The 20,873-nt window shown below is 43.9% G+C and overlaps 1 protein-coding gene across 2 annotated transcripts in view; it reads right to left on the minus strand.

Annotated features, from left to right (window-relative positions):
* Nucleotides 1-20,873, minus strand: part of LOC130127034 (serine/threonine-protein phosphatase 2A 55 kDa regulatory subunit B gamma isoform) — a 31,962-nt gene that overhangs the window by 9,341 nt on the left and 1,748 nt on the right. The window contains exons 1-6 of one of the 2 annotated variants that reach the window (XM_056296589.1): nt 18,871-18,952; nt 10,874-10,971; nt 8,509-8,674; nt 4,526-4,638; nt 3,337-3,514; nt 2,016-2,180 (exon numbers count right to left, since the gene is read on the minus strand). In XM_056296589.1, coding sequence (XP_056152564.1) covers nt 2,016-2,180; nt 3,337-3,514; nt 4,526-4,638; nt 8,509-8,674; nt 10,874-10,971; nt 18,871-18,952 — 802 coding nt within the window. Of the gene's footprint in view, nt 1-2,015; nt 2,181-3,336; nt 3,515-4,525; nt 4,639-8,508; nt 8,675-10,873; nt 10,972-18,870; nt 18,953-20,873 lie in introns of those variants that run through there. The other variant, XM_056296583.1, reaches the window with a different exon arrangement.

Raw genomic sequence — 20,873 nt, forward strand, 5'->3', positions numbered from 1 at the left:
CCGCCAGTGATGACCTCGACCTCACAATACTGAAATATATAATTGTATCCCACGAATTGGACGAAATCAATAGAGAGCTTCACCAGAGGTTCAAAAAATGTTCAAAAAATTCAAAAAGGAGAACGCTGCAACAATGTTAACACCAAATCAAAGGATTTTTCTATATACCAGTTTACGCAAGTCACACATTGACTTTGAGAAGAGTTACCTCAGTGCCACGGAAGCTCTTGAACCACAATGAAACAAAGAAAACGATAATTTAGCCAAGTTCCTTTACAAATCCTTGGACGGGCATGGTAAGAGACTGGTCTGTGATGTTTTAGCAGGTGAGGGTCAAGGTAAGATTTCTTACAAAGAGGTTAAGCAACAGCATTTTTAAAGTTGGCAGTGACAACACAAGTGGATAATGAAAACTATTTCACGGATTTCTTCAAAGGGTTAGTTCCGGTTTTTTTGACACAAGATGGTGTGTCTTGCTCATTGGTAATGACGTCAGTGCAACCGGCTAAGGTGGTGAGTTGCGTGTTTGGAGATCTGCTTGCGAGTTGGCAACTTCTAACCATCCACAAAAGAATACAACACTTTTCATGTGCTGACACACAATTCTCCAAAGAAAACAACACAATAGATTGGAACCATTTTGTTTGTCGAAAAACGCCAGTGTACCAATACACATTGGAACCTCATCACATATCACGCCGCCCAATACAGCTGGTAGGTGGGGGGGGGGGTATTTCCAAACAGACTCCATTGCGTTGTGATACACAGGTATCCTTCAATAGACAAAATAGCTCCTAAGATATATGCTAACATCGGAGAAAACGCATCAGTAATACACAACAGATATTATGTTCAGTTGCAGATGGTAAAAAAAAAACGTTTCTTTGGGTGTTTTGCTATTGTTTGAATTTTTTTTTTCTTTTAAGCTGGCCCCGTTCACTGCAGTTCATTTTTCTCTGACAAGCTGCCAACTCGCTGCGACAAGCGACCAGGTCTCCGAACACAAGATTCAAACTACCCAAAACCCAGACTAATCCTTTAAAGGGGCTATCTGTAAGAACTGGCCAACTGTCAAATTCGTACTCCAAACAAATAGGGGGCAGCTTATTACCACAAAGTTGGGGTGAAATGCACAGTCCCTCCCAAAGGGGGCTTCGCCCAAGAGGTTTCCTATGGGAATTTAGAGTGGAGGACAGAACTGCGCTTTTGCAACAAGTACTTCTTATTCGCCGCTGCTCTTGCAAATTTGCACGCACGTACACAAAATATATGTAAAAACGTTGGGAAACTTGTGCGTCCCATAGATTAACATTACATAACCATAAATGGTGCATTCTAGTTGAGATACTAAATCTTCCAAATTTCCACCATTTTTACACCGCTGTAATATCCTCAATTCTCACTTTATTCAGACACATGATACGAATTGATGTAAAAACCTAAGCTGTGCGATCTATAGAATTTGAGATATGAGCATTTCTTTAGAGGGTGCGCGCCAGTACCATAAGCACTACTTCCTCATCCTCTCATGTGAGGGCAGACTGGACGCAACAGTGACTCAGTATCGCCTCTTCAGGTAGAAAAAAGTAGTATTACAAGACGGGACCGGCCGGGGCTAGCTGGTTAGCATGCTTTCTCTGCAACACAATACATAGATGCCTTTGACATAATCTCAAAACTGTTATTTCTTCACATTCTGTTGATCATTTTAGTTAATTTTTTTGACTATTTTAAACAAAAATAAGTGCCATGTCTAGCAAAAAGCATATCGAGCGGTTCAAAACAGACATCGAAGTCAGTGTAGATTTCTCACGTCTTGATCAGCTAGGGTGGATCTGTCATCTAACACTGGAAATTTTGTAAACAAAGAGGCTGAGGGTTATCTCGTCTCCTCACAAAGGAAGAATTAATACAGGCACCATGGAGAGCATCTGGCGTGCAGCTAAAGGCCAGATGTGTCTGCCTCCATCCTCAACAGGCTGTACTCTGTGTACTTCCCAGCGGGGTGTACTCACATTTGGAGTGCTTGTCGCACAATGCTGCCTCTCTCATGTCACAGAGGCGCAGGGTGCCCTTGCTGCTGCTGTAGACAAATAAGTTACAGTGGTGGGGGTGAAACTCTGCCGCCGTGATCACCTCCGTCAGATCCTCCATGTTGGCTGGCTTGATGTCAACGATGTCTGATGGAGAGGCATGGCTCAGGGGAACAACGAATTGAAATTGTACACCTGCAAGATGCCCCACTCCCCTTCACCCTATGGATGGTTTTCTAACCAAGGAGCGTGCTTTTATGAACTGTCTCCCACTGTAGTCTGTAGTGTAGTGTATGCAAAAACCCTCAAAGAGGTCAGAGCTGTGTCTGAACAGAATGATTGTCAAGACAGAAACAAATGTACAAATTCATCCTGTACAGAATACGAGAAAGAAAAATGTTGTGCAAATACTTCATACTTTCCACTTTCGCCATGTGCAAGATCTGAATTTTTTTTTTTACAACTGTAGAAAATATTTGGGAATATCAGTAGAAGTAATGTACTATTTAAACATCCCTTGCATTTGAAAGCATTAAAGATTGGCTGATTGAGTGAGCAAGCAAGCGAGCAATAAACAGTGAATGAATAGCAATCTAAGTAGGACCCTGCAAGTACACAAAAAGCCACATGCAAAATTAAAGCAAAATAGATGTACAAGCATATGTAAATGTATACATAACTTACTATACATCAGTTAATTAGAGCAGGAAATAAAAGACCCAAATCTAAATGTACCTCAAGGGGATTGTCGGGAGAAAAGTAAATCCATATTCAGATCAACTATAACGATATAAATCCTTTCTAGGCCGGGATTGTGACAGTATTGTGTCCTGTTGAGCTGGATAAGAACCCTGAAAGAGGGTTGAAATATTTATGCAGTCTTTGAATTATTCATTAAACTGCATTTTCAATCCTCAAGAATAATATTCCCCTCCCCCACCACAGTTTGCCTTTGTGCATCTCTATGTACAAGGAGGCACTGTTTGAAATGTTAGTTCAGTGTGTGTGTGTGTGTGTGTGTGAGAGAGAGAGCGAGAGAGAGAGTATGTATGTGTGTCTTAGCATGTGTGTGTGTGGGCTGGGAGATATATATAAATATTGAGGACGCATGTGTGTCTATTTGATAATTCATGCATGAATATTTGTGTCTGCATTAAAACTATTAATGTAAATATATTCATGTGTTTGTTGCATACCCACGCTGGACCACGGTGTAAGTGTGTGTCGGCGTACAGATATCTCTCTGGGTATATTTCTACATTTGCCTCGCCGACTGCCCGTCGCGGTCTGACACAAAGGATACTGAAGCTGCGGTCGGTGATGCCCAGGTGCCAGAGGTTGATCCTCAGGTCGTCCGCTGACATGTAGGTCTCACAGTCAGAGTTGACGGAGATGGAGTTGACGTGGTAGGTGTGGGCGTTGGCAAACACACGCCGCGGACTCACCTCCACCATCAGGTCCATGGGCTTCAGCACCGGCACCTTGAATCCAACGGAAAGAGAGAGTGTGAGAGAACAGAAGCGAGGACGGGGGGAGGTAAAAGGATGAAGGAGTTGGGGGTTTACAGAGATAATGAAACAGGGCGGGGGGGGGGGAAGAGAGAGAGAGAGAGAGCGAGAGTATCCTATTACAATATTATGAATGTGGGATATCATGAAAATAATGTTGAGAAATGAGAGATAGAGAGAGAAATGGGCGGGCAATAAAAGACAGCGTGTGGGAGGGAATGATGGGTAACAATCCAAGAGAACCCCATTTAATTCCTTTTAATGGTTTTGCATGAAATATAGATAAGAATAAAAAAAACGGACTTCCGCTGACATCAGGAATACACATAATGTTAAGACCCAAAGTTATGTGAAGGTCCAGATTGCGAAGAGATTCACAGTTTTGCGAACGACACTTGGCTGAGGCGCCTTTGGCGGCCCTTAAATGTACCGGCCATCTGTGATTTCACACAGAAACATTTGCATCACAATTCAAAGTACATGATCCCCCTATGATTACACTCCTGGAATCTGTGTGGCAGTTAACATAATTACATTTACATACAGCACAGCGGGAGGACGCACAAATCCACTTAAATCCTTTGCCGTTCTCATGTAATTGTACTGTAAAGCAATAGTAGATATCTCCCAGCACACCAACACCTGCACATACACATGCATATTCACGCAGAAACACACACTTTCACACCTTTGTGCTAGTGACCCACTTTTGCACATGCATGCACATCTGTACCTAATGACCTACTTATTCAGGCTATCCTGTGTTTATGAATGTTTCAGTACATACGCTCAAGCACTCGCTTAAGTGTATGCGTCCATGCATGTGTGAGTCTTTGTACATGTTTACAGAGTGTGAAGGAGAAAAAAACTAGTCATACCTATGTAGATATACATATATATGTATATACAATCATACACACATACCTTCATACGGACGGACAGACAGACAGACAGACAGACAAACTGATGAAGAGATATTATTACCTGTAGGGAGGTGACAGTGGAAATGTCCTTGATGCGACCCTCCTCATCCTTAAGGTTATATCCCTCCGGCCGTTTATCTCTTTCGCTGACCTTCCACAATTTAATGGTTTTATCTGGAAAACAGGACAACTTAGCAGTCAAATAGTGTATTTATCTAAAAGCACTGATTCTGCAGAGCTGACTTAGAAAATGCAACAAGATAGTAGCATCTTCCATCTTCATCATCAAGACACCCCCCCCCCTTTTCCTCCCCAACTGTACCTGGCCAATTACCCCACATTTCCGAGCCGTCCTGGTCGCTGCTCCACCCCCTCTGCCGATCCGGGGGAGGGCTGCAGACTACCACATGCCTCCTCCGATACATGTGGAGTTGCCTGCCGCTTCTTTTCACCTGACAGTGAGGAGTTTCACTAGGGGGATGTAGCACATGGGAGATCACGCTATTCCCCCGTTTCCCCTCCCCCCCGGACCGATGCCCTGACCGACCAGAGGAGGCGCTAGTGCAGTGGCCATGACATATCCAGCTTTCCACCCGTGCACACAACCAATTGGGTCTGTAGGGACACCCGACCAAGCCAGAGGCAAAACGGGGATTCAATAAAGCTACTTTATTGACAGCTGATGATTGCTTCAGGCATGAAACAGGTTTGTACTGTCTCATAAAGAATTTACTTGACTCACTGGATTATTTGCTCCTTATTTGTTGAGCACTTTCCCTACCATTGAGTGTTTCTTTAAACAAAGTTATTTTATATTTATATATATATATATATATATATATATACATATAAAGATGGATGTAGGAAAAAACTTTAATGCGTTGCTTCATGCGTCACACACTCATCAGCTGCCAATGTGATAAAACCTGTTTAAGAGGGTTTTATCACATTGGCAGCTGATGAGTGTTTGATGCACGAAACAAGCTTGTGTGGCAATGCATTAACGTTTTTTTCCTGCATCCATCTTAATATTCTGCTCCTCATTTGTTGAGCACTTTTATCATCACCATTGATGGTTTCTGGGGGGAAAAACTATATATAGGTCCAGTGTGTCTCCTTGCCTGCTGCCCAATGACTGCTGGGATAGGCTACAGCATCCCTGCCACCCTGAGAGCAGGATAAGCTATGCGGTTCAGATAATGTGTGTGTATATATATGATCCAGTGAGTCAAGTAAATTCTTTATGAGACAGTACAAGCCTGTTTCATGCCACAAGCAATCATCAGCTGATGATAATGCTTATGGCAAAGTTATATATATATATACACACACACACACACACACACACACACACACACACACACACATATATATATACATACATACATACATACATACATACATACATACATATATACATACATACATATATGTATATATATATTCCATCAGTATCAGTTCCAGTGGAAAACAACACTAGAGGCCAACTCAAAGACAATCACACGGGTAACTATCAAATGTGGCATATACCAAGGTGATGCACTGTCTCCGCTGCTGTTATGCATAAGCCTGAACCCCCTCAGTCGGATCATCACAAAGGGTGGATATGGATACAGGTTCAGAAGTGGAGTTAAGATCAGCCACCTCCTATACATGGATGGCATCAAGCTTTATGCCAGAAATAAGCGAGACACTGACTCACTGATCCACCTCACCAGGATCTACAGCGACGTTATCAGGATGTCATTCGGACTGGACAAGTGTGGTCGAATGGCGGCAAAAAGAGGAAAGGTAGTGACAACTGGAGGGGTTGAATTAGCAGATGGCAAGATAATATACATACAGGACAGTTACAAGTACCTGGGTATTCCACAGACAAATGGAACCCACAAAGAGACAGCAAGGAGGTTAGCTACAGCCAAATGCCTCCAGAGAGTGAGTCAGGTCCTGAGAAGCCAACTCAAGGGGAAGAATAAGATCCAAGCCATCAACACATATGCCCTACCAGTCATCAGATACCCAGCTGGAATAATAAGCTGGCCCAAGGAGGAGATAAAGGCCAAAGATATCAGGACACAGAAACTTCTCACAATGCATGGAGGGTTCCACCCAAAGTCCAGCAGCCTGAGACTGTACGATAAGCGAAAAGATGGGGGCTAGGGGTGAGTGAATGTCAGAGCCAATATCCAGGATGAAACAAGGAACATCCATGAGTACATCAGAAAGAGGGCCCCCCAGTATGAACTGCTGAGTGAGTACCTCAAGCAACAGAAGACAGAGAGTGCAGAGGAAGAAGAGGAGGAGATATCACGGAAGATCAAGCCCCTCCAGCAGCACAAGAACAGGCACTCAGGACCAGATCAATTGAGGCAAGGGGTCTACCACACCAGACAAGACCCAAGATGCATGCTGTGCAAAGATGTCCCTGAGACAGTCCAGCACTTAGTAGCAGAGTGTAAAATGCTAGATGGGAAAGCGTACACTGAAAGGCATAACCAATTAGCTGGGATAGTGTACAGGAATATCTGTACTGAATACAGACTGGAGGTCCCAAAGTCCAAATGGGAAACACCAGCAAAGGTCATTGAGAATGGCAGAACTAAGATCCTGTGGGACTTCAAATTCCAGACTGACAAGCAGGTGCTGGCTAACCAACCAGACATTGTGGTGGTCAACAAGGAACAAAAGACAGCAGTAGTGAGTGATCGATGTAGCAATTCCAAGCGACGGCAACATCAGGAAGAAAGAGCATGAGAAGCTAGAGAAATAACAATGGCTCAAGCAAGAACTACATCGGATGTGGAAGGTGAAATCCACAGTAGTCCCAGTGGTAATAGGAGCACTAAGGATTGTGACCCCCCAAACTGGGAAAGTGGCTCCAGCAGATTCCAGGAACAACATCTGGGGTCTCTGTCCAGAAGAGTGCAGTCCTAAAAACAGCTAAGATACTGCACAGAACTCTCAAACTTCCAGGCCTCTGGTAGAGGACCCAAGCTTGAGGAACACACACATCACTCAGGAAAAAAAAGGGTGACAGGGAGATGTTTCATTTACATTTTATACACATTCTATTTTGCCTTGCAGTAGGAAAGCTATCATAAAACCTTAATTTAAATATATAATATTACTAGAGACGTCACTCAGGAACTTTTTGGTAATACATTTTTACAGTTGGACAACTGGGAGAAGCCAGGACCAAATCTGTAGTGTCTCTGGTTTAGAAATAGCAGATAGACAGCAGGGTAATTCACCACATTTCAGAAAAATCAATTCTTGGGAGGGCTGGCACTGTAAACCTCATGCAAGTTGAAGGATTATGTTTTATGTAATGACAGAACAAGTCATGTTTTTTGTATCAAGTTAATGACAGCAGACAGCATTTCAGCTGCAGCATTAGCTAAGTGCTGATGCAGGTCTTGAATTTTTCATGCCCTAAAATACTTGCAGAAATCAATGCAGTGTGTGCAAGGACTATGTGCGGATCCTCCAAGGTATAAAGCTGAAAAGTGCATTGATTGTGGAATCTCCCCTCCAAGGATCATAAACTATAAGCTGACGCACTACAGTTACCATTGAAATTGTGTAACTGAAGAAATTGTGCCAAAGAGACAGAATTAGAACTGTTTATATTGTCTAATAACCCCTAAACCATGGGGACATCTACTTGCTTTCCTATGTAACCCAAATCTCAGCATGGGCTGTTCGCCAAATGGAAGTTGTTTTTCTGTCTCATTCTTAGCATGGTTTTATTTTTCGTGGAATGACTGACACCAGGAATACAAACATCAATGGTTTAAAGTACTCAAAACATTGACAAGCACACTTATTTGCTGCCTAAAAGTATACAATAGATAACAGATTACAATGGATTACTCCCCACCATGTTGACCCCCTTTACCTGGAAGAATGCAATAAACCTCTTGTAAAATCCTAAAAATTCAAACTTTTTATGTAGGTTCATCTGAGGACTTTTTTCACAATGTATCTTGAGGACAGCTCTGAAGCTGCAACTTCCTGATTCTCGTTGAGGGCAGGGTCTCTCACCATTGGTGGAGAGGAGGAAGTGGGCGGCGTTCTGCTGAGGCAGCCATCGGATCTTATTGATCTTCTCCTCGATCTCCAGACTCTTAAGGTAGTCAAATTCAGGCTCATGGCTCTGGAAGGTGCTGTAGACATTGTACTCTCCCTGGGAGAAAGGTTCAGTCTTGCTCTGGTGGGGTGAGGGAGAGATGAGGGAAAGGGAAAAAAACAGATGAGATTGTGAAAGAGTGGGGTTTGCAGAAGAGGAGGGGGGGTTATGCAAAAGGAGATGGAGGGGAGAAAAAAAAAGGACGGGTGTATGGCCAGGGGGGTGTATGGCCAGGGGGAAAATGAGAAAAATGGGTTTGAAGGCGAAGGAGAATTTTTTTCAGTCTGCACTCACTCTATCACATGTCATATCAAAGCGCAGTGTAACACGGAAGCAGAGCCAGTCTAATCTATCTGGACCTTTTCCAGAAATAACCTGACATGGACCCTGCACACCTGTAATGGCACCCTCACTCACAGCGAGGGTATCAATCTGTCATTAGTACCTCACAGTTGGACTAAGAATTATGTGCGAGTCTAAATTGGAATAAACGTGAACCACTACCAGTAAAAATAAAGGATGTCACTTGGCTCCAACAGTTCCCTTTTAGAATCGTTACTGAAAAATCCAGATATCTTGGAGTTTCCATTACCAGGTAGCACTCCCTCACGTTCAAGACAAATTCCCCCCCATTAATCATAAAACTTCAAACCTACATTCAATTTTGGAGAACGCTCACCATTTCCCCTCTAGGCAGAGCAACTGCTATAAAAAAAAATGGTCCCCCCCCAACCTATTGTATTTATTTCAGACAGTACCAATATATCTTCCCAAATCAATTTTGAAGAAATTTGACTCCATTGTCACCAACTTTATTTGCGACTATAAAAGCCACAGAATACATAAACAACACCTGTGTAAATCCAAGGAGAGTGGAGCATTAGCCTTCCCCAATTTCCTCTCTCATTACTGGGCAACGAAATTGTATTTTGGGATGGTTTTTTTGTGGATTTTCCCCCGCAATTGTATCCGGCTAATTACCCTGCTCTTCCGAGCCGTCCCGGTCCCTGCTCCACACTCCCTCTGCCGATCTGGGGAAGGCTGCAGACTACCACATGCCTCCTCCAATACATGTGGAGTCGCCAGCCGCTACTTTTCACCTGACAGTGAGGAGTTTCGCCAGGGGGATGTAGCACGTGGGAGGATCACACTATCCCCCCCCCCCCCCCCCCCAGTTCCCCTTTCCCCCAGAAAAGGCGCCACAACCAACCAGAGGAGGCGCTAATGCAGCGACCAGAACACATACCCACATTTGGCTTCCCACCCGCAGACATGGCCAATTGTGTCTGTCGGGACGCCCAACTAAGCCGGAGGTAAAACAGGGACTCTGTCCGGCAATCCCTGTGTTGGTAGGCAACAGAATAGACTGCTACGCCATCCAGACGCCCCTGAGCAACGAATATTAAGACCATAATCTGCTTGTTGGATGACTCACACCAACAAGCCAACTGGCTAAAAATGGAGACAAAGAGGATTGCTTTAGATGGTGCTATCAGCCAATGGAGGATCCAAGGAATTAACCCTGGGTGACCTATAATTGTAGGGGACTTTTTCCTCCTCGCAAGGGTTGTGAGAGAAATACAACTTGCAATACTCGTCTTTTTTTCAGGTCTCTTCAGGTGAAGGATTATGTGAAAACATACATGCTGGACTACAACACTGCAAGTCCAGAGAAACTTGATGAAGCTTTGAATAGGCAGGCAGATACTGAGAAGTTGATATCCTACATTTACAATGTTCTACACAACATTAACGCCCCTTCATCTGAGGTTTACAAGCGTGCATGGAAGGATGAGCTGGGTCAACAAATCTCCAATTATATACGGGTATACGGGATGAAAGCTTACAATATATTCATACTTGCTCTATAAATGCCAGACATTGCCTGACACAGTTTAAAGTACTGCACAGGTTATACTATCCAAATTATAAACTGAATAAAATATTCCCCAAAGTTTCCCCTCTCTGCAACCAATGTCAGTTCCAAGAAGCTGCTTTAATCCAAAGTTTTGTACTTTACCCCAAAATAGTAAGCCTTTTGGGTACCTGAAACAAAAACAATGTGAGTCTGCATGTGTGCGTGTGTGGATGTGCACAAATGTGTATGCATGTGCTTGCATACAGATGTGTACATATGTGTTTATATGTGTGCATACATTCCATGTGTGTATGAGATTTTATGTTTGTCTGTGTGTGTGTGTGTGTGTGTGTGTATGTGTGTGTGTGTGTGTGTGTGTGTGTGTGTGTGTGTGTGTGTGTCATTGTACGTGCATTGCCTACTTCAGGTTCCCTTTGGAAGATGACCACTCGCCCCCCCTTGTCCCCCGTGGCCAAGAGCTCTCCTGTGTGGTTGAACTCTACTGTAGAGATGATATCAGCTGGAGAGACCGAAAGAAAGAGAGCAAGAGAGAGGAGAGAGAGAGAGAGAGAGAGAGAGAGAGAGAGAGAGAGAGAGAGAGAGAGAGAGAGAGTGAGAGAGAGTGATGCAGATACAGAGAGTTGGAAAGAGATGGACAGACAAGAGGATGGAATATGGGAGACGAGAGAAGAGCAATGAAAGAAAGAGAGAAGTAAGGAACGGCCATTAGTTAATGGAATATTGACATTTGTCTCCATCACCTGTTCATAATCGACTGACTCTGCCAACCGAGCACTTCAGCAAGACATACACAGTACATTAACATTTAAGTAGATTAAAATATGCAAATTAAATGACCGAATAATATTTGACAGCCAATGTAAATACACTTTAAATTCTGCATGCATTTGCACTGACGTACAATATCATGCCACTGGGACCATATTGTACTTGTGCGTACATGTACGTGTAAACACACATGTATACACACACAGATATGAAATTCTCACAAAAAGACATGCACACATTCACACGTAGCACAAAAGCAGCTGCCTCCCAAGACACAGATAGTACCTGTGTTCCCGTCCAACACCCTTCCACTTCGATACACAATACAATAGCATGAGATCTGAGTTTATCACCGGGTGTGTGTGTGTGTGAGTGATTCGTGACAGGACAGCCATGTCCCCGTCACTAGCTCGGTGTTCCACTGACACACAACAACACAGTCTGACACAATGGCACGACTGGGCAGCAACACGAGGAGGCGGTGCGTCATTAACCACTCAGCGTTTATTGACTGGGTCATTACTCTGGATAAGCCTATCTTACACCATAATGTCCGAGCAACATGACCTGACAAGTACTCAGCCGGAGGGCCCCGCGGCGTAACATAATGGAGACCATACATACACACAAATGATATTCCAATAAAATCCTCTGTGTTGTGAGTCATCTCCATCTCTAACAGTGTTTAAACACACAAGCGGGAACAGAACCAAAAGCTTTTAAAAGCCACGCGCTTTAAATGATTTCAATGCCAAGAGGTCGTCTCTGTCCGTTGTGTCTCGGATTTGATAGAAAAGGACTCTGATGAGACCTGTCTGCAATACACACGGAGCGTGACGTTTATATCTGTTGAGAGGCTGCGATTTAAAGATGTGAGCCTCATCTTCTTTCTTTTTTTTGTGGCGGTCTTGAGAGTAGGTGAATGGTGGGAGGTGGTGGGGATCTGCCCCATATTTCCATTATCACTACCAACATAACACAACCTTGTTGACACTGGTCCTCATAACGAGCATTTCTCTCTCTCTCGCTCTCTCTGTCTCTCACTCGTGCCTCTCTCTCTCTCTCTCTCTGTCTCTCTCTCTCTCCCACACACTCTCTCTCTCTATCTCAATTCAATTCAATTCAATGATGCTTTATTGGCATGACTGCATTAATTACAATGTTGCCAAAGCAGGTGACAGCAAAACAGAGTACCACACAAAACACAAAACAAAAAAACAAAACATAAAAACAAAAACAAAAAAAGGGAAAAGGAATAGCTAGAATTGGCAGAAACATAGAACAGCAATTGAAAAGCAACTGACAATAATTGAGTGTTTTGGTCACTCGCTGACTCTTAGGCTCTGGCATTCTGACAGATATTGTGCACTTCAGCCCTCTCCTAAAATAAGTGGCCATTGCTCTTTCTCATCCACAAGTAGAACATTTGGAATCTGGTTTTCAAATGTCTCCTGGTGTTTTTCTCTTAGGTTCTGGAATTTCTCACAACTTAGGAGGAAGTGCATCTCTGTCTCGACCTCACCTGCTGTACAGTGACCACATATTCTTTGCTCTTTTGGTAGCCTCTCTGTTTCTCTCTCTCCCTGTCTCTCTCTCTTTCTCTCTCTCACACACACACACACAGTCTCTCTCTCTCTCCCTCTCTCTCTCTCTTTATGCATCATCTTTGTTGCTCTCAAATCTCATTTACTCAATCTTACTCTCCTTCTGTCGATGTCTTGATCTTTCCATCTCAACAATACCTCTCCAGCCTCTCAATTTTTTCTCTGTTCCCTGTCTCTGTCTGTTTCTCTCTCTCTGTCTCTCTCTCTCTCTCTCCCCCCACGTCTCCATCTTTTCATGTTTCATCTCTCTATATTCTGCCTCTTCTCATTTGGTTCTTGGTAGTCTCTCCCCATGTGTTCCCATGCCTCGCACTTTCCCCCACCCCCCTCACCCCCCCCCCCACTCTCCCTTTTCCTCCCTCATCCCTCCCCCATACCACTCCACCGTTTGGCTGTATGTCAGTGTGAGCCTATGGTGGTGCTGGTGGGAGAAAAAGAGGAGGAGGGTCGGAAAGGGAGGCGGGGGTGCGGGGATCCTCTGGTGAACACCGGTTGCCATGGTAACAGGCTGAGCCAACCAGCAGCAGCCGTAGCCGTAGCGGTTAGCGGTATATGGCATTCTGGTGAAGGAGGAAGTGGGATTCATCAATCCTATCCATCCAGGAAGAGCCAACATGGTCAAATAATTATGGGTCTATGTGCTGCTTTGTCCTCCGGCACACATTCTAAAATAATACCAGGGAACAGACTCACTGCAACAATAACAAAAAAAGACTGCTGCTGTACTGTGGGATTTAAAGATAGATACTAGATACACACACAGAGGGCCTTCCACATTCAAATACACTTACACAAACAAGCATATGCATTAACACAAATGTACTCGCAATGTAAGCACACAAGAGTGTGTTAAAACAACGCATTAAATAAAAACAAAAAAGGGTCACAAAAGGAAGCACGGCAGATGTGTGCACGTGTATAAACTGCACATTTTCACAGACATCTGTGATTCTGGTCACACCGAGAAAGAGCTAAGCTAAGCAAAAATTGCAGGACAAGCACAAAATATAGCGGAACAGAATGTGGAGCTATCCTCCTCTCCCCTCTTTTTCCTTCTCGCAGTCACCCTCCCTCACATTCTGTTCTTTCTTTGCCTTTATGCCCACTGCGAGGATAGTACTGTGAACAACATTCAACTCGTGAAATAAGCAATGTAAACACAAGCATCACCATCTCTCACATCACCAATGTGATTCTGTCTGTGTGTGTGTGTGTGTGTGTGTGTGTGTGTGTGTGTGTGTGTGTGTGTGTGTGTGTGTGTGTGTGTGTGTGTGTGTGTGTGTGTGTGTCCGTGGCTGGCTTGCTGACCATTAGTTAGTTAACTTAGCTGTCAATATGAGCTGATGTCTTGTGGCGTGGATGTGTGCTACGTCCCTCTCTGTCCTACAGCTAGCTAGCAAGGGCCGCCTGCCTCCCACAGAGGGTCCAGTAGCATCAGCAGCACAAGCGCCGTCATCGCCTCTCTGCTGGAGCTGGGGGGGACTCGCCGTTATTGTGAACGAATGTATATCCATACACATCGCATCACACACACACACACACACACACACACACACACACACACACACACACACACACACACACACACACACACACTCGCAAAACTATACTTGTGGGGGCCCCTCATTGACTACATTCATTCCCTAGCCCTTAACCCTAACCTTAACCACGCAAACTACATGCCTAACCCTAACCCTTACCCTAACCTAACCCTAATTCTAACCTTAACCCTAAAACCAAGTCCTAACCCTAAAATACACCCTTTTACTTGTGGGGCCCCATGAAATGGCCCCACAAGGTAGGTGGTTTCTTAGGATAGAAAAACATGGTGTACACACACACACACACACACACACACACACACACACACACACACACACACACACACACACACACACACACACACACACACACACAGCTTAGTCTTAAACATGAACTGTATGTAAATACTCTCACTTCAACACAACATGAACAAGGGATCAGTAAGAGCAAAAAAAAAAACATAAGACATATATAAGTGTGTACAGCTGTACACACACACACACACACACACACACACACACACACACACATACACACATACACACAAACACACACAAATTAAAAAGGGTTTGTGTGTGTAGGTTCCCTGGTAAATACAATGAAAATGATTGGGTATAAAAAAAACATACAAGCGATGCAACACACACACACACACACACACACACACACACACACACACACACACACACACACACACACACACACACACACACACACACACACACACACACACACACACTGGGATTAATCCAAGGACAGCAGCTCAGATCACAGACTGGTGTTTTCTATAGGGAGTCTCTTTTAAGTACAGTAAGACAGAAAATGTGTTCTGGGCAGAACCATCACACAATGCTGAGGAGGACCCAACCGAGAGGAGAGGAGAAGAGAGGAGCGGAGAGGAGAACAGAAGAGAAGAGAAGAGCAGAGCAGAGGGGAGGAGGGGGTTGCGATGGGTTTTAAGAAAGCGGGAGAACCGTAGTAATGGTTGTGTTAAGAGAAGGGGGGGTATCTGTTTTTCCTAAATGGGCTACTGTAGGGGATGGAGAGGAGGCAGACATCCCACCGTCCCAATTATTGATATCTCAGGTCTGGGTAAACACAGGATTTGAAAGCCCAGCCAAAAATACACACCCCTTAACAGCGAGAACAAACCAGCACCCAGCAGGACACGTGTGTGTGTGTGTGTGTGTGTGTGTGTGTCCGCCTCCATTGAATGCGCTGCACCACAAGGGCCTCACATTTCCTGCGTACATGTGCACAAGTGTGTGTACTCAATTACCCTCCAAAAAAATTAAGGGAATAAGGGAAGGCTGGGTAGAAAGGGAGGGGGGGCAGTTTCCCAAGGGGTGAACTGATCTCTGTCCTGCAGCTTTGCAGGGAGAAGCTTGTCAGTGTGTATTTGTGCGTGTACAAATATGTGTGTGTGTGTGTGTGTGTTCGTGCAGAGGAGGGATTTAAGTCTGGCACAGCAGGGAATCTGCCATTTCTACAAACACACAACACCACAATGGAGCTAAGCTAGTGTGAACCTAATGGTTACAGACACAAACAATTACTGTACCATCACGGAACAAGCTGGCTGCCATATCCGTGAACTGAAAAAAACACCCTCGATGGTCGTCTGTGAAATTTCATAAAATCTCAAAGCGACAATCCCCAATTCTATTTTCATTAAATCATTTTTAGTTTAAAATAGATTTGCTAAAACATTTTGAATTACAAAGAATATGACCCCAGCTCTTTCACATTCAATCTAACCTGGGCAATATCAACAATCCTATTGTATATGTTACATACATAATGTTGATATGTGATACCAGGCAATACCATATAAAGTAGAAAATAGCATGGTCTCTCTCTCTCTAACTCTCTCTCTCTCTCTCTCTCTCTCTCTCTCTCTCTCTCTCTCTCTCTCTCTCTCTCTCTCTCTCTCTCTCTCTCTCTCTCTCTCTCTCTCTCTCTCTCTCTCTCTCTCTCTCTCTCTCTCTCTCTCTCTCTCTCTCTCTCTCTCTCAATTCAATTCAATTCAATAATGCTTTATTGGCATGACTGCATTCATTACAATGTTGCCAAAGCAGGTGACAGTGAAATAGGTTAATAGAGGATTAAAAAATTAAAATAAATGGAAAAAAGGAATAGGCAGAAATATAGAATCATATTTGAAAAGTAATTGACAGTAATTGGAACAGTAATTGACAGTGTTTTGGTCACTCACTGACCCTTAGGCTATGGCATTCTGACACATATTGTGCCGCAAGGTGTGCACTTTGGCCCTCTCCTAAAATAAGTGGCCATTGCTCTTTCTCATTCAAGAGTGGAAAATTTGGAATCTAGTTTTCAATTTTCTCGTGGTATTTTTCTCTTGTGTTTAGGAATTTCTCCCAATTTAGGAGGAAGTGCATCTCTGTCTCGACCTCACCTGCCATACAGTGACCACATATTTGCTCTTTTGGTAGCCAAGATTTTTTGTGTCTGCCCTTTGGTCAGTGAGCCTGTACTTTGTAAGGATGGGTCTCTGCTAACTATCTCTGACAGTGGACAGATAGTCAGCCGGTTTGTATTCTCTTTTTAGGGTCCGATAACATTCTAATTTGTGTTGTAATTTGGTTTCTATGTCCCAATGTTCCAAACATGAGTTTTTGCATTGTGTGATGATGTGGTTTACTCTCATCTGTAGTTGATTAGCAGTGCTAGTCTGAAACTCATCTATGTTAGTGGTTACAGGGTTAGTTAGTTTCAGAAACAGCTGACTGATGGGACTCTTTTTGGGGCTTAGCTCTTGGAATTGGAATGCTTTAAATTGCAATGTGTCGTGGGGACTTGATTTAAGGTGCATCCAGAATTTAAGGGATCTTTTTCGGGTATTTGTTATCAATGGCAAACAGCCTAATTCTGCCCTGCATGCATTTGTTGGTGTTTTTCGTTGTACATTTAGTAATTTTCAACAGAATTCTGCATGCAGGGCTTCTATTGGATGTTCGTCCCATCTAGTGTAGTCTTGCTGACTGAGGGGACCCCATACTTCACTTCCATATACTGCAATGGGCAGGATGACACTGTCAGAGATTTTGGACCAGATTTTAATTGGGATATCTATTTTATAGAATTTTCTTTTTATTGCATAGAAAGCTCTTCGGGCTTTCTTTTTAAGTGCATTCACTGCCAGACCAAAGTTTCCCGAGGCACTGATTTTCAGCCCCAGGTAATCATAATTTAATGTGTGCTCTAGGGCGGTGTTACCTAGAATAAATAGGCGTCTACTTTCCTGACACTGGGCTTCTTCTGGAAGATCATAATTTTTGTCTTTTTTAAATTTACTGCCAGGGCTCAGTTCTGACAGTATTTCTCTAGCAGATCCAGATGCTGCTGTAGACCCTGTTCTGTGGGTGACAGCAGCACCAGATCATCTGCATAGAGCAAGAATTTAACTTCTGTGTTGTTTAGGGTGAGGCCAGGAGCTGCAGATTGTTCCGGTAACACGGCTAACTCATTGATTTAGATATTGAACAGGATTGGACTCAAACTGCAGCCTTATCTCACCCCTCGCCCTTGAGTGAAGTATTCTGTTCTTATGTCACCAAGTTTTACTCAGCACTTATTTTCCAAATATATAGTTTTGATTATGTTAAACACTTCACCCCCTACGCCACTTTGGATGATTTTGTAGTATAAGCTATCATGCCAGATAGAATCAAATGCTTTCTTAAAATCAATGAAGCATGCAAATATTTTTCCTTTATTTTTTTGGTGAACATGTTGATTAATTAGGGTGTGTGTGTCTCTCTCTGTCTCTCTCTTTCTCTCTGTCTGTCTGTCTCTGTCTCTCGCTCTCTCTCTTTCTGTCTCTCTGTCTGTCTCTCTCTCTCTCTCTCTCTCTCTCTCTCTCTGTCTCTTGCTCTGTCTCTCTGTCTATGTGTGTGTGCATGTTTGAGTGTGTTCCTTTGTCTATGACAGAGAGAAGAAGTAGGACAATTCTGCTGCGAAAGAGAGCACGCTTTGTCTGGTCAAACTATTTCAGGAGCTCAAAGAAACACACACACACACACACACACACACACACACACACACACACACACACACACACACACACACATATGCACATATTCAAAGCAAGTCCCGCAGGCTCTCCAAAGACAGAAGAAGAGACACAGAGGATGAGGCATTAAGTCAAACAAACAAAATGATGTGTGGGATATCTGTATCAATGGGGTAAGATGGAATAACACAAAATGATTATAAGCACACACATACATACACACACACAAATGCAAATATACACACATCATCGCACCCATTTCCTAGTAATGCACACACACAGATACAAACACACACACACACACACGCACGCACAAATGTACAGACAACTCAGACACACACAGTATTCTGGATTTCTAGTCTCATATATCATAACAGCCCCACATATAGGGCAATCTGTGTGTGACATCGAAACTGAATTTGGTGATAAAATAGGATAGAGCACACACCTTCAGTGTAAGAGGCAAACGGCTCGGGCTCCAGAGAAAGGGTAGTGATGTCGGAGCACAGGACCTGGATGGGGTTCAACATCCTGGGGGACGAGTCCAGGGTGGAGAGGGGTGGACAGGATGGGCGGAGCTCTTCAGGCTATAGCCAGGAGCAGCCCTGCAAGAGGAGCAAGGGAGGGGAGGGGTGTAAGGGACGGGAGGGAGTATCAGGGGATGAGGAAGGGGTTGATGGGGGGGGGGGTCAGATTTCGGAGGGGGGGTTCAGGGGTAGGGGTAGGGGTGTTACTGTATCGCCACGGTTACTCATAATTACTCATCAAAGAAAACCCACATGTGTTGGTTGTCAGTGCTTCTCAATCGAGTCCTCAAGTACCACCAGTACTTATTATGTTTTCTATTCTTCCTTCATTGCATTCAGCTGTTGTTCCAGGTGTAAAACCTCACTGTTCAGATGGCTGGCTCCCTGTTTACCGGACTTTTGAGGACAACTGTTGTAAAATTGCATCAAGGTACCGAGATAATTGCAGGTCTATATTGTATTAGCACAGTGACGCTAGCAGTCACGTAGGGTGAATAGAGAGGTTGATGGGCCAATGAGATGGAGTCTCATTATGTCCTTTGTTGCCATTCTCCTTTTTCCTGCAACACACATTAGCAAAGTTTCAAACACTCTACAGTCAACCTAAATGTGCTTCCCTGGACTATGCAAGGAGAGAGGACAAAAGCAAGTGAAGACAAATTTCTCAGATCATCCTCAGGGATGGTAACAAACCAGTTATAAGAAAGATTTACAAAAAGAATATCATATCTTATCCATATATACTATATATATATATATATATATATATATATATATATATCCCATTCAGAAAATTAACATTGATATCGGCATTGCTCTTATCATTTTAGTAATTATTCAAAGCGTTCTGCCTTTGGGTGAAAATTTCACTTCCTGAGGGGGAAATTGTAAAAATAAAGGAGGATTTTGGGCCGAGGGGATGAAAGTAGAGGGGGAAGGGAACAAAGGGTAGCGAGGGGTGAGGGAGGTTAAGCGTCCCTCCCGAGTAGGCGCTTATAGGGCAGGATGACCCCACACGCGGCCCTACAGACCAGACACACTAAGCCTGTAAGCACGCACGCACGCACGCACGCACACACACACACAGTCATCTGCAAGCACGTTCAATGAGAAAAATATACATGCTCATACAAAAACTTGCTGAAAATGCTTATGGACGAAGCACGAAGAACGCACAAAGACAGACATCGGTATTTACATACACACCCAAAATACATCAACGCACAAAAACACAAGCCTTGCTCTCTCATCACTTCATGTCTTTTGTTTTTCTCTAAAGCTTACTCTGCCCATCAGACTCTTTTTCTCTCTCTTACACACACCCACCCACACACACACACACACACACACACACACACACACACACACACACACACACACATTAACACAGGGAGGCGCATTGTGTTTGAGCAAGCTTTAGTCCAGTGTTGGATAATTGTTTGGCAGACATACCACTTCAGCACCAGGCAATGCTGCACGTTGCATTAGGGGACTGCTGGAGAGAGCGGAGGGGAGGGGAGGGATAAGCGGAGAGGGGGATGGGGGAACCATAGAGAATAGGTGGGGGGGGATGGAGAGGGAGAGAAAGATGATGAAACGTAATGTATATCTGCAAAGGAAGATGTTCTTCTACGGTCATCAGGCTTCCCATGAGACATCTCCAGGGGGTGATCGCAGTACCCAGTCTCACGCCTCCTCCTGCCTTATGCAGCCATCCGTTCTCACTATAGTCCCCATTTGTTGCACAACTCCATTGAGAGCAATACAGTGCAGTGTGTGTGTGTCTGTGTCTGTGTGTCTGAATCCACCTTGGTTTCGGCTCATCAGTAATTCACCGTGAATGATGCCTGTGTCTGTCTGAAGTGAGGAATAATTAATAATGCCATTATTGGTGGGCGGAGACAACCTGTCAATCATATAGGCC

The sequence above is a fragment of the Lampris incognitus genome, chromosome 1, assembly GCF_029633865.1.
Source record: "Lampris incognitus isolate fLamInc1 chromosome 1, fLamInc1.hap2, whole genome shotgun sequence".
In the NCBI taxonomy this organism is placed as follows: Eukaryota; Metazoa; Chordata; class Actinopteri; order Lampriformes; family Lampridae; genus Lampris; species Lampris incognitus.